At 32.2% G+C, this 15034-nt stretch overlaps 2 protein-coding genes across 2 annotated transcripts in view; both read left to right on the top strand.

The window, feature by feature from the left end:
• Window positions 1-15034, top strand: part of LOC145331048 (uncharacterized) — a 456415-nt gene that overhangs the window by 80661 nt on the left and 360720 nt on the right. The window lies entirely within an intron of this gene.
• On the top strand, window positions 3699-8999 carry LOC145332372 (uncharacterized). The gene is made up of 2 exons (XM_080177372.1): window positions 3699-3870; window positions 8643-8999. Exons 1-2 carry the CDS (start codon window positions 3766-3768, stop codon window positions 8997-8999), a joined length of 462 nt encoding a protein of 153 aa, XP_080033498.1. The 5' UTR covers window positions 3699-3765.

Below are 15034 nucleotides of genomic sequence, written 5' to 3'. Positions count from 1 at the left end.
TGATAGTTTATGCATGATCGAGGATATAACTAATTATCCTTTATAAATATAGAGAGAAGTCAATAACTTTTATTTTTATTAAATGATCAAAGGATACGAGGATAGGTAAATGAAAAATAAAATTAACCCCTGAATTTAAAAATTAACCCCTGAATTTAAATAATTAATACAGGGATAGGTATTGGAAGAAAAATTGAATTTCCTTGAATATTTTTGAGCTACAAAAATATTAATTGTTATAAAATGGGAGAGAGATTTATTTACATACTAGCGGCTACGCCCCCTAGAGGCCTCTAGTGGCACTTTAAATGTTTTTGTTTGTTAAAGTCTTGTTACGATAATTCTTTTTATTACGATATCTCTTTATGTTACTTTGAAGTCTCCCAATTATTTTTAAAAAGTTTCGATTTTTTGTCATTTCTCTTGGAAGGGTGGTGGTACCCTCCCCCAAAATAGTTATAAACCTTCCCGGGACCCATGAGAATCTACCCTGTTAAGGAGAACCCGATCGGTTCAGCGGTTAGCGAGATCCTTCGGTACAGACAAACAGACACACAAACATCCTGTTACTTTAGTATAAGGATTCCTTTTTATCTGCTTTAATTGAAGTCAATAACTTTTAGTTTCATCAGACACACACATGGAGATCATCAATAAAAGAGGTGTTTTGTCATTAGATATATTATTACTTGGATGTTGCACCAGATTTTCATGTACTCTAATAAAGTGATACTACCAGCTATCTAACATGATATATACCCCCATCCACCTACTCCCTAATAATTGAGAAAGAACAATGTTAGGTACCTAAATTTGGTGTAACCCTTCCCTGTCAATTTATCTATATATTGTATATCCATTGTAGTGTCACAATTTAATTCAAGTTTGATACATAAACTCTTCTATATTAACATAAAAAAAAAGAAGTTTGTTCTTATTACTTTGGACATATATGTAACTCTGTCCACAGGGTGGAGAACTTTGTATTTGGTCTTAGAGATCAGCTAATAGCGTCGAAAATATAAATACAGCCGACTCCCTACTCAAGAATAGTACGAAATGTGCACTTATAGGTTGACTGATAATATAGGGATTTTGCAGAAAAGTCTAATGGAATGATCTGGACACCCGACTGCCATCCAGCTGGGGGCAATATGGCCGGTTATATCTAAATACCTGAAAATCCGGAATATCATAAGAATTTCATTGATCGACCTCACCATACTTTTAACACATCAGGTAGCGAACTTGGCCCTGCCAGTTGACCTGGATAGCAAACTGGACATCCATGACACTCCATCAGGTTGGATAGGTAGAGATACTAGTCAGTCAACATGAAAACTCCAGCACAAGCCAAATGACTTCATGTCCAGTGTCTTGTCACGTCTTGTTACGTAAATACAGGATTCTTTTCAAGGACATACTTAGAACTTGATTATAGAGTAGCTTTGCTTATATAATGTACCATGATGCCTTGATGTAATGACTAAAATAAATATCCTATTTTATAAGGTAGTACGTTATTTTCAATAAGATCTCTTCTGCTAAATTGAAAAAGGTCTTCACTTCAAGAAGGGGTCACATAGATCCTAGGATTGTTTTATGCTATTTTTTCTTTGTATTTTCTGTCCCCTCCCTTCTCCGTCGAATAAAGCGGAATTTTAAAAAGAATTTTTATTCCATTGAACATGGAATTTATAATGTCTGACTGTTGGCAAAACCTAAAGTATAAAATATCTTCGCTAAGAACCGTCTTTTTTTCTTTAAGATAAATTATCTAAATAAAATGATTTAAAATAACGCTGCTTGATATATTAATAAAATCTCGATATGGCGTAATCTTAAATAAATGTTCAAATACATTTATCTTATTTTCAATTAAAAGATTTTAACAATTATAAGATAGAGAGAAAGGTGGGGGGGGGGGGGTAAATAGACTAAAAATGCGAAGCTGCTCTATTATTCGAAATGTCCGTCCACTTCTCCGTCCGTCTGTCTGTAACAATAACAAAACTTAAAATCTTAATGGATATAAATAAACACCTGTAGACAGACACACACCGTGTTACTTTATTATAAAGTTTATATTGCGTTGTTTTCCTAAAGAATAAGCGTAGACACTGTATAAATAAAGATCATGGAGTAAAGGTTGGACAAACGTACTGCATGTCCCACTCCCATATGTGAAGTAGCTGTCAACAGAAAATAATAAAAAAGATCAAATTCTATAAAAAAAAATTTGCAGGGGTGGGGGCAAGGACGTCCAAGCTTTTTTATTTGGGGACGGGGGGGGATAAAAAAATGGGGGTGTCTTTAGCCTAAACATCCCCTCTTGGACGTCCCTGGGTGGGGGGAATGTTTTGGCGTTTTTCATAGGATGATAAGTTTAACCAGAATTTGCCTGGATCACACTTTAACATTTTTCTTAAAGTTGGTGACCATTTTAATTATCTATAGAACCTAATAAGCCTAAAACCAAATTAAACAAAGTAAGATCCATTACAAAAAAAGGTTAATAATGTTACAACCGTTTTTTTTCGTATGGTTAGTAAAATAATTACAAAATGTATTAGCTTCATATATCGTATAACGTTTTCCAGATAATACATAAAAATGAGAAATTGGTTATAGAGCACATGCTGATAGATAAAAAGTCTTAGCATCTATTAAAGTTCTTATCAAAAATAGATAAATAGATTTAAAACCAAAATACCAAATTTTGGGGAAATAGTATTGAGGTTACATTAAACCTCTTTTGTATAAAAAATCATAATTTATCCAAGATTAAAAGATTTAGTCTTGGTTTATTAAATCTATTGAAGATTTTACACAATAAAACAAGACATTGTTAAGATAGCAAATGTTGTTAGATAAAAAGTGTTGGCATCTAGATAGCAAGATCTGTATATCTTAGATATTGGTCCTGTTACTCATGAATTGTTCTGCTTCAGATGCTCCAACTTCCCACGGACCAACAACAGAGTTCTGAACAGAAGTTGTGCGCCCACAAAACCGTCGTTTTTTGTGTGAAATTAGCCATACTTATTATCAAGCCATTAAAACTGTATCTACCTTCTGTGTCTTTATTAAATCAATATAAAAGTCAAAGTCATATCCTATGTCGGTTAATGGTCAACCATGACCACTTATTTTACCAGATATTAGACATAGTAATATAAATCATGTCTCATTAAGATAAAAACTTGTCGATAATATGTCAGTCAGAACCACTCATACTCAAAGCAACGACCTCTTTTAATTATCTCCATATTGTCAATAGAAACCTTCGCTAAATATTAATACTTGTCAACATTTTAAAAACGCCTAAGGTAGGATAACAGAGTACGGGATGGGAGGCAGGGGGTAGGGGGGATTTTGGATGGTTTAATTAAGGAGGTGATTTACCCCTGCTTGCTTCTGTAACCATTGGTAGAATATTTAAAACAACTACGGAGACGGAGGGGGGGATGGGGGGAGTGAGGGGTTCAGTGGGATATAGTTTAATATTTCAAGGGTAAGGGTTGTTGAGGGGGGGGGGGAATTCAACGGAGATTGGGGGAATGATTCTGGGAGGGGGGTTGTAATTGAAGCAATAACAATGCTTAATTAGTACTGATTTTACTCTCAATTGTTTAACTTTTAAAAAAACATCTTATTTGAATTTTTTATACAGTGAAATGAGTGATAAAAATATTTTGTGATTTTTTGGTTTTCTCCGATTTTTGTGAAATTTTAAGTGAATTTTATTGGGGGTCTTCAATCAGAATGATGAGTTATTTTTCCAACCCTGATTTAGTTTATGGGGGGAGAAGAGGGGAGGATGATAACGTTATGTTGCAGAGCATGATCACCTACAACTCTGAACTTAAGGTTTTTGTCGTTCTTGTTTAAAAAACATTAATTAAATACTTGATATTTGAAAGTTATCTATAAAAAATGTTATATGAACAAATTAGGGGTATAGTCCCTTTCGTGGCAACGCATCTTAAGGGGCGATTCTTCGTATTTTTCACAGTAGCGTTTCTCCTATTTCTAGCCCCTGCGGTGGGGGGGGGGGGCTCTAACCCTGCGGGGCAATCGCCTAACCCAAAATAACCTAACATAACCTATAAAAAGCCATAATAAAGATGCGACGTACCGCCCCTTAAGGGGCGTTGCCACGAAAGGGACTATTCTCAGAAATAAGAAAGTTGATAAAAAATTTATGAGTACCCTTAATTTGATTAAAATTATCGGTGGAAAAGTTTGGATACTACTCGCTTGTCCCACACAACGAATTAACCTGTTAATAAAACATTGGGTACCAGAATGAATTACAGTCAAATGTCATATATCTTCCTGAATATCTGTACCTAATGATAAATATATTCTAAATATTGCTACACTCTTAACTTAAATAACTGTCATCGTCATGGCTTATAACAAATTTTGATAATAAATTCTTGAGGAAAAACAAATTATAAAATAATATCAATAAATTAATCAATAAGCTTGCATTATATTTTCATGAGAAAAATGTTATGGGTGAGTTTGTAAATCAACATACAGTTTTATTGACGAGGGAGGGAAAGAGCAATTGCGGTTAAAATGATCTAAAACCACTTTCTTATTTTTAAAAATGGTTTTATATCAGTTAACGCTTGTCTTACAATGATAGGTCATTGGACGATTAATTTATCTTCTAAATTAAAAGATATTTAGTTTTGTCTTTATGTAACTTCAGATGTGTCAAAAGTATGAGAAAAAATCTGCATATATTTCATTGACTTATCCCTAGAAACCTAAAATCAATAAGACAAAACTGTTCCTTACTAAGATCATACAAAACGATAATTTATATTAAAAAATAAGATTTATTTGATATTAGCGTATTTAAAGCTTTTTTCTTCTTTTTAATCAACTAAGCTTAATCCTCTAGCTGAAGGTGGAGAAATAATAAAAATAGCCTAGAACCCACCAAATACATTTAAAAGCTTCCCTAAAAAGAACAACCAATTTGGACTTGCAATTTCCGAGATCATTAGTTTTAGTCTAAAAAACCTTACTACTCTATATACCTATCATAAGATTTTTTTTGTTTTCAATTTGTTAATTAACTTTTAGATGGAGAAAAAAGTTTTAAATTTATAAAAAAAATCATAGCGTTAAAAATTTGGACACATGATCAAATTATCTTTGAATGACCTATCTCTGTATATAAGGAGAAATAATGCAATGATTTAAATAAATCAACGAAGCATATTAAAACAGTATACATTGATAAAAAAAACAATAACATCTTCATAAGTAGCATACAAAAAATGATTGTTAAAAACTATCTAACCCCACCAAGTAAGGGATAGGACAATAGACTATAAACTAAACTACTTCTCTTGGAGATTAAAATTAATATGCTAAAAAAAATTTAAAATTATATGTCCAGTTGTTCTCTTACCACCTTTTAAAAAGTTTAAGATACCATAGGCAAAAGCTAACATATTTATTTATAGTCCATTAGCCACTCATTTACAAATCCATATGTAATAATCTTGTTGTACTGACATTGGCAAGATATAGGGTAGCTTTGCTACAACGAACACACAAAAAAACGGGAAATTCGCATATTTTTCTACAAAAATTTCAATATTTTTTTATTCGTGTTATAAGATTGGTATTTCCTATGATTCGATGATTTTTAGATACGTTTAATAGAAGCAGAACTAAATATTTAACAAAAAAATATTACAAGTGATAAAAGTAATAAAAAATATGGAAATCTAAGTTGAATACCAAGTTGTTCAAAAGTTCATACATAGAGCCAAACATACATATCCGATAACTGCGTAGATATACTAGAATAGAAATTATTAAAGGAACTTGGATACATACTTTTAAAAATCAAGTAAAAGTTTAAACACAATCGATGACGTTTTATTTAGTGCATGTGTTTATCTGATTTAAAAAATGTATTAATATTGCTTCTTAATGTTAAAACAAACCTTATAACATTATAATAAAAGACATTTTAAAACTTTAAAAACAGGAACTGATGTAATAGCGCAACTACTCTATAAATGCAATTTAATGAGAATACAATACATTGATAGGTAAATTGAAGACATAATTAATTATCCTTGTTTTTTATTATGTATAATTGGTCACTTTTTACTTAAGCTGTTTTATATCGTAAAAAGTGTCAATATTTTTAGAAGCGAAGCTATATACAATTGGGATATGTATGGCATAACGTTAAGTTAAGTGAGGCTCTTAAGGATAAGACATCTGACGATAAATTGAAGTAAAGTCCTAATTATGATACACAAAATTACCCTTAGATTATTGGTAGAAAAAGTTGGATTCTGCTAGTTTGCAAACCCTATCAAGATTTGACGAAACTTTTTTAGGTTTCTGAACCATATTTGAGTTTATAAAACTTTGGGGAACAGTCCCCATTCTTTTTGTTTCTACTTCACATTTGGTTTTGGGTTTGAAAGGGGGGGAGGGGGTGTATGGTATAACCTAATCCTTCCCCCTAATGGACCAGGCAATTTCTGAGATATATGCTTCATAAAGTTATGATATTGAAGACAATCGCTTCACTTTTTTAATGTTATTTTCCTTGTTTTTCAATAAAAATGAATAAACGAAACATTGAACTTTAATTTAATTTGACTAAAAACGCTGACAGGGACAATTTAGAAAATGTTACCAGGGATAGGTTAATAAAAGATAAACTCACATAAAAAGGTGTTTTACTATGTTAAGATGTCAAAATTTTATCGATGATATATCAGCCATGATAACTTTTATGGCTACTACTTTTAGACAAATATTGTTTACTTTAAGAAACATCATTTATTTTACATTGATCTATCCCTGTATAAAGTTTGACTGGTTACAAAAACGTATTTAGGCGACTAAATATTTTTATATCATTTTATTAAAATGATTTACTATTGAACGCTTTGTGAAATAGTTGCTTAAAGCCTGACTGGGATTAATATTAACCCCTTACAGTCGGGCCCCTTGCCGCACCTTAATCAGTCGGGGGGGGGGGGGGGGGGGCGTTCAACGCCCCCCCTTATTATCTCAGTTCCTATTAGAGCTAGAGGGCTAAAAATTTTTGTGCAAGTCCCCTGTGTTATGATGAATTTCCGACCTCAAGTAAGTCAAGGTCAACGTTCGCTTCCTTCACCCTTTTATTTAACAACCTTTGTTTTTAGGTCCTTTTTTACTTAAAAATTTCAAACGGCTGTAATTTTTTTTTTTTTTGAAGCTAGAATAAAAAATTTTTTTGCAGAAAATGTTTATCTTTATGTAAATTTTATATTTGAAATATCAAATTATAAATTTCATCGGTCGCAGCTGTACTTGGCAGCTGCCAGCCGCCGCAGTCGGCGGTCGGCGGGAAAACGGCGGCGGATCTTTATGAAATTTTAATACGTTATGTAGACATATAAGAAAAGCTTAAGTTTGAAATTTGAAGTCTCTAAGTCAAAAATTGCGGCCACAGGAGCCTTTTAAAGATTTCTGGAGACCTGGAGGATCAGGACCTGCAGGATCATACCTGGAACCTAAAATTGACTTGAACACCTGTATTTAATATAAGGATGTACTACTAGAGGATATTTTAGTATTTTGGTAAGATAAAATGCTTTGTTTTAGTCAAAAAAATATTTTTGCTCTTTACCTGGATGACCCTGCCAGGTTTGCTGGCATCCTGTGCCCGCCAGGATGGGGATATTCAAAAAATTTCAACTCTCTGTTATGTCTCATACCTACACTTAAAAAGTCAAGCAGTTTGGGCTCTTTATCTTTCACACACAGAAAACGAGATAGAAAAAACCGGATGGGGGGGCGTTCAACGCCCCCCCCCCCCCCGACCGTTAAGGGTTAAGAGTTCTGTAAATTTTAGACTAATCCAATCAGTAGTTTTAGAGACTTTTTTGAACAGACATACATTACAAACATCTAATGAAGTATATTTGATATATGTAAATTTTAAAAATTTTAAATATCAATTTAAAATGATAAAAGTTGACATCTAAAGATAATTTATTAAAATGATTAACACAATTATAGTTATCAATTAAAAATCAATCACACACATATAAAATATTTTTTTCCGCCTTGTTGTTTGTAGCGAAGCTATTTTATAATTAACTTTGTATGTCCATCAGTCAGTCCGTAACACTATGTGGTATATGTGAAATTCTCGGCTGCTATTTGATATGTTCTTTCCCAGTAGGGTTTTTAGAACGGGATGGTATGTAAAAATAGCCCTTTTAATCCTTTTATTAAAGTAACAGGATGTGTGTTTGTCCGTCTGTTTGTTTTTACCGAAGACTCTCATCTCGCTAACTGCTGAACCGAGCGGGTTCTTCTTACCAGGGTAGCTTCGCACAGGTCCCGGGAAGGTTTATAACTATTTTGGGGAGATTAACCACCACCCTCCCAAGACAAATCACAAAAAAATCGATTTAAAAAAAAAAATTTCTCGATTTTACGTAGAGAGTTCAACGCAACATAGACATGTTTGAAATATAAAAAAAATATTAAAAGTTCCAATATAATTTAGTCTAGTACCCTTTCCCTCCTGAAAGTAGTAAATAAAAGCCATGCAATCAAATGGTTATAAAAACAAGAACGAATAAACTGCCTAGCAGCAGCGTCAGAGCCCAGAGAAAGCTCCGCACCGTCACTCCACCCTGCGCTTCCAGGACGAGCTGCAGCAACAGCAAGAACTGCCAAAATTTACCGACTACATACCCAAAAGCATGTCACCGTCGCCTCCGGCAGCAGCTAACGGCGAGTCTGGCAACGGTGAAGTGTTTGCGCCACACGGCGGCGTCGAAAAATTTCGGCGGTTTTCGAACCAGGTTGGCCGCGTCGGGTCGCCATTGATGGATCCGCGCAAAGGGCGGGATTTTGGCGGCCTGCAGTCGTTGGACCCGATGATTATGGACTATTACGGCGAAGGCGGCAGACGGCGAACAGGAAATGTTTCATTCTTTATCTAGATACGGACGTACCCTGTTGTATATTTGTCTTGCTTTTGAAAGTAATATGCAAAGATTGGTATATAAAGAATTAATAAATTTCTCCATTAATATTTTGAATGTACACAATGAGTCAAAAAGCTTCCAGATTTTGCTGGCTATATATGATTACCTTTATTTGAATTTGCATATTTTTGCGTGTTTGGGATAAATTTTCCTTGATATAGACGAACGGATCTTTTGGACTTTTAAAGTAGCTATGAAAGCATCTTGGGCTAAGAAAGGTCTAGTCTGTGAGCTTTTTAAAGGTAATGTCAAATTCATAATAAAATGTATATCAATGAACCGCACTTATAAATTTTCTAAGCTTCTTATAAAAATCTTTTAATAAAGGAAAATTTTCCTCATAAGTTAATTTATATATTTTTTTTTATAATTTATATCAATTGACAACTGTTAATTTTTATGGCCTTTTTTCATAAATTTTTCTAGCGTAGCTATTCCATAAATAGTTTTTGTACGTCTTATAATCGTAGCCAGCAAAAAGTTATAAAATCATATGTTCTATGTTTTTTTATGATTTTTGATTTTTTACATAAAAAAGTATAGGCTTGACACTTTTTATTGTTGCGCTATTATGAATAAAATTGTCCTTATCTTAATGTTTAATTGCAAAAACATAATTCTTTATGTAAAAGTAAAAAACACACAATGAAAAATAATTTTTTAACTTTTTAAATCATGTTATATATGTGTAAAATTAATAATTGAAAAAGGGATAAGAATGAACATAATGTTACATTAGGGAGCCTTAGTACCCTATCTGGAGGGGGCTTCAGACCCGACACCCCCCGTGTCGTCTGGGATGGTACCAGTCACCCAATCTACATTCATGCTAAAAAGGGATGATTAATAAAAACCATTTTTTTTAGTTTTGGGGTGGAAGAGCGAGAGAGAAAGTGGGAAAGAGAGTTTAAATTAAGAGAGAGGGAGAGAGAGAGGGGAAGGTGTTGTTGAGAAAGAGATATAGGGATAAATAGATAGTTAGATAGTTTCAGAGAGAGAGAGAGAAGGGGGAGAGAGAGAGAGAGATAGAGAGAGAGAGAGAGAGAGAGAGAGAGAGAGAGAGAGAGAGAGAGAGAGAGAGAGAGAGAGAGAGAGAGAGAGAGAGAGAGCGAGCGAGAGAGAGAGAGAGAGCGAGAGAGAGAGAGAGAGAGAGAGAGAGAGAGAGAGAATGGGAGAGAAATAGAAGATAAATAGAATAATAAACAGGCACAGACACTAAAAGAATAGCTTCACCACATAAAAACTGAATTAAAAAGATGTTTTTTAATATTAATCATTCCATAAAGGAACTACCAAGAGGAACCAAGAGAAAAGAGAAATTCTTGAAGTTTTTTAAGTTTAAGGCAGGAGTATTTTTGGTTAAGTTGAATTTTAGAATAACTTCTATTCTAAAATTTAATTGATTTTAACAAAAACAATTATAATTAAATCTCTATTCGATTAAAAGTCCAAAAAAGTTGTAATACACAAAAAAAATAAGAGAAACTTGGGTACAAGTATAATTTACAATGTCCCCTCCCTCTTTAGTGTCAGTATAACTGTGCAAACAAACGTACAGACAGACAGACATGCCCAATTTATGAAAAAAATCTCCCAGACAATGCATGTGTATTTTTTCATATGCTTTCAAATAAATTTCGTAATATAAAGGTAATTATTAAAGGTGCTTCAGGCCTTAGACAGCTTTTTTTGTCAAAGTGCAAGGAGGCCTACAAAATAAGTCTGTTGTTATAATAGCGATATATGCAGAAAACAATTTGCTAGCAGATGAAAAAGGTCATTGAAAAAGGAGGGGAGGGAGTTATCTTTACTGAAGATATGTTTCCGCAGGTTTAGCTAGACTTTAGGGACAAATTGTGAATCAAGTAATGCAAAAATCCGCGGCATCCATTAATAGAAATGCACAATAATAAAATGTAAACAATAGGATATATAAGTTAGAAGAAATTTTAATGTTAGAGGGAGATTTGAAATCTTCATCAAATTGTAAGGATTTTTTTAATAAAATTCGTTTTTTGTATAATTCTTTATTTAAAAGCGGAAATACAATTTAAGTTCATAAATTTTGACCATTAGGATAGGTGGATTGGAAACTACCTGCGCTCTAATTGGTTGAATGATGTGCGACACTTAAGCTTTTCCAATCAGAGCGCAGATAATTTTCAATCCACCAATCACAGAGGTCAAAATTTATGAACTTAAATTTTATTTCCGCTTTTAAATAAACAATTATACAAAAACCAAATTTTATAAAAAAAAAATCCTTAAAATGTTATGCAGATTTCAAATCTCCCTGTATAAAATTCTTTCCAACTTATATATCTTAGTAAACAATCAGACCATTTTTATTTAGAAACATTCTCATGAGTAATCTTAAAATTAAATATTTATTTTCTTATTTAGAATTGTAGCACCATTTAATAAGCTTTTTAATAATTACCAATAGTGGCTACACAAAGAAACACGAGGCCAGTTCAAAAGATATTTTCTTTCAATAATGTTACAACTGAGATTTGGAGAGTTTTAAAGTTTTCATTACAATTCCCTTTCTTTTGTAAATTGTTATAAGAAATATTAGCCTTCATAGACGTCCAAGGGTGGGGGTAAAGGGGTGTTTATCCGCCTCAAACGCTGAAACCCCTCATTTTCCCCCTAAAAAAAATTTTAAAATAAATTAGATTACCCCCCTTTAGCCATTTAAGAATTTTATTGTGACGATTCCCTATATTAATTAAAATTGAATTTTTAATTTTCTCGTTTGGAAAAATTTATTTCCTCGGCTGCTATTTTAGATAGACGCAAAACAGGGAAAAAAATGCTTCAAATTTATTGTGATTTGTTGATAATATTTACTGTAATACAATTAGAAAAAATGACTTCATAATCCGCGAAGCATGGTTAATGAGGTGTTTTAAAGTGGCTGATATTACAGCATTGTTTTGTATCTAAACCACACAAGTCATTTCTAAAGGACAGTCCAAATGTTTAGGCTTTATTTCTATCAACATTTGTTGTTTTAAATTGATTTGACATGGTATGTATTAATTAAATGAATTAGCGTCTGAAAGCTAAAGAAGATTAATTTATATTTTCAGTATTATTCATACATTCTTATGGTTTTGAGGAAAAAATCTTTGCATGATTTTTTAAAACGATTATCGCATCGTATTGTGAATTTTTTAGTGGATAATAACATAATTTTTTTATTTTCATTTTAATATGCGTGATTAATTTTCTGTAATAAAATGCTATACATGATTTTTCAGTATTGCTGAGAATCGGTTCTAATTCAGCGGATATTAACTGATTTCGAAGCCACACTGAAAAATAAATTACAATCTCCCAAACTTTAAAGTTTATCGAATCAATATTATTTAAAGGAAAAGGAGATGAGCGTCCCTTTAACAGTTTTTCTATAATAAGAACAAATAAAAGAATAATTGTTGTAAAAAAAGACATTATGCCAAATCCTATAAGATTTCTAGCCTATAGAAGATTTTAGTATTTAAACTACTAGGCGGCTTCGCCCCTAGCCTCTAGGGGCATTCCCCAAGAAGTATAATTACATCTTTTATTACCTGTTGATCCCCCACTCCACCACCATTTTAAATAATTAAAAAATAAATGGCGGGGGGATTTTTTGTTTTTTGGGGGGTTGGGGGTGTCCCACCCCTCCAAGAAAAAAACCTAAAACCACCACAGGACTAGTAGGTATATTCCCTGAAGAGTAGAATCCGATCGGTACAGACAGACAGGACAGACGAACGGACAGACATCTCTACTTAGTATAATAGATTATGAAAACAAAAAGCATCGTGCTGCTATCTTAAAAATTTCTAGCCTATAGAAGATTCTAGGATTTAACTATTATTAAAACAAAAATCATCGTACTGTTATATCAGATTGTATCTAAGGGGGTATAAAAATAACGTCATTAAAGTCGATAATAGTACAGCTTTTACCTCTTTTATTAAAAGTTGGATGCAAAACGGGTTTTTTTACAGATGCTACAACCTTAATATTTGTAGCATGTATCAAATCATAAAAACCAAGGGCTCTTGAGGGGTAAGACAATGGATGATATATTGATGTTCATCACATATAACCGTAAATAGATTAATCCTTATTTAGATCAAAATTATTGATTAAAAAGATTGAACCAACTAATGAAAATTCAATAAAAGTACCCATAGATTTAAAACCAACAAAAAGGGGACGTGTCTATAAACCTTGGGTTCCAGTATAATTTACAGTCAAATGTCCTCTCCCTCCAAGATCAAAATCATTAAATCAGCACAAACTACCCCCTCCGTTTAGCTATCCTGTAATCTTTAAACATCCCTAATTAGTTGATTCTATTGTGTCTTTTTGCGATTATGAAACATTTAAATGTTATAATGTGCGGCAATCAATTCACATCCCGTATACATATACATCTATCTCTATCGTGTTAAAAATGATAATTCTATCAATTTAATAGTCATAAATGTACTTATTTTTTATGGGATCAACGGAAAAATAAATGATATTATAGGTTTAAATAAAATTTATTTAAGTGGTTCTTGTGACCATTGATGGTAGTTTAAAGTTCAAATTAAACTACTAATTGCTTTTTTTGTCCGCCAAGATCTAGCTAACGATTGAAGATTTCTATTTGTAGGAAAGCATTTTTTTAGCTCTTGTAATGGTTTTAGGATATAAAATTTCTAAATTAAAGTCTTGCAGTAGTTTATTAGCTATTTTTCTTTACCAGATATTATCGGCGAAGCCTTTTGTGTTTTTTAAAATAAAATGTTAATAAAAAATAGATTAAAGCAACTTCTGTAAATAGAAAACAAAAATAGGCCATTACAGAAGATTTTTATAGTGCCTATTAAAATGACATCATACTTGCCCACCATTGGTCAATTAAAATGTTTACTGGCCTGCCATTTGTAATTTAGTCTCTGTATTGGGCTATCATTGGTAATTTGTATTGTATGACTTCATTTTTTTATTATCTTCCCTTTTCCATTTTTGGACTCGATTACTGATTCTTAAGTTCCTGAAAGTATATTGTGTGAAAATATGACCGTTATGAATTACTGAATTACATTCACTCTGGTCTCTTGATCTAAACATTGCATGATTCAAATTAATATCAATTCTATTCCTTGGTTATTCAAATTAGGAAGGAGTTAGCTGCACAACCTAGGGATCTAAAGGGATAAGACAATGGCCGATCTGACTCTCCAAAGCAAAAATATCTATAGAAACGGTAATTTTTGCTATCATCATTGGGAATGATATTAATCGTCCATTATTTTATCCCTTTAAACCCCCTGCTAATATTGGAATTACAAAATGGTATGTTTTTCTTCTGTCATCGCTGTAATTGAAAAATACTGACGTTCTAAAGGTACTTACGTACAGATACTAATTAAAGAAAATCTTATGCTTAATGATTAATTTATAATATATATTATCATTTTATCAATATTTATAAGTCTAGACTGCTGAAAATGTTAAAATTATTGACACTTGTTTTAATAGATTTTTTCAAATCAAATTGTAATAATCCATAACTCATAGTTATATTATTAGCATTTCCATAATTGCTTCGAAAACGATTAATATTCTCATCTATACTGAAAAATCATGAATAACATCTTATTAAAGACAATCTTCCACGAATATTAAAACAAAAATCAGAAAATTAATACCCGTTTTATTAGCACGGGCCTTCCGGCTACCAAAACTGGTTTTAATCTTATATTTTTTCAATTCAAAACCTGCGGTAAGCTGTATAAAATTCGATACGATAAATAAATGTTTTAAAATATCAATATTAATTTAGAAGTCTGCACAAAAATTTTATCGAAAACCATCTGATAGATGCTTCAAATGCAGGATGGTTATATTTGAACTTTTGAAGTACTTACATGTAAGACTGAATTATAGAGATGGTACGTATAAAATATTATACCTAATCTTCCTAGAAATCAATATCT

The sequence above is a fragment of the Acartia tonsa genome, chromosome 11 (genome assembly GCF_053477335.1).
Source record: "Acartia tonsa isolate MP-2025a chromosome 11, ASM5347733v1, whole genome shotgun sequence".
NCBI classification, from domain to species: domain Eukaryota; kingdom Metazoa; phylum Arthropoda; class Copepoda; order Calanoida; family Acartiidae; genus Acartia; species Acartia tonsa.
Note: the sequence above shows the minus strand (reverse complement) of the source record. Positions and strands in the feature narration are given on the sequence as shown.

What these genes read in the sequence shown, in the direction of transcription:
- LOC145332372 (XM_080177372.1), top strand. Translation starts at nt 3,766, where the DNA reads ATGATGAGTTATTTTTCCAACCCTGATTTAGTTTATGGGGGGAGAAGA. An exon ending in CCTACAACTCTGAACTTAAG is followed by an intron (nt 3,871 to 8,642) that starts GTTTTTGTCGTT and finishes TAAACTGCCTAG; the next exon opens with CAGCAGCGTCAGAGCCCAGA.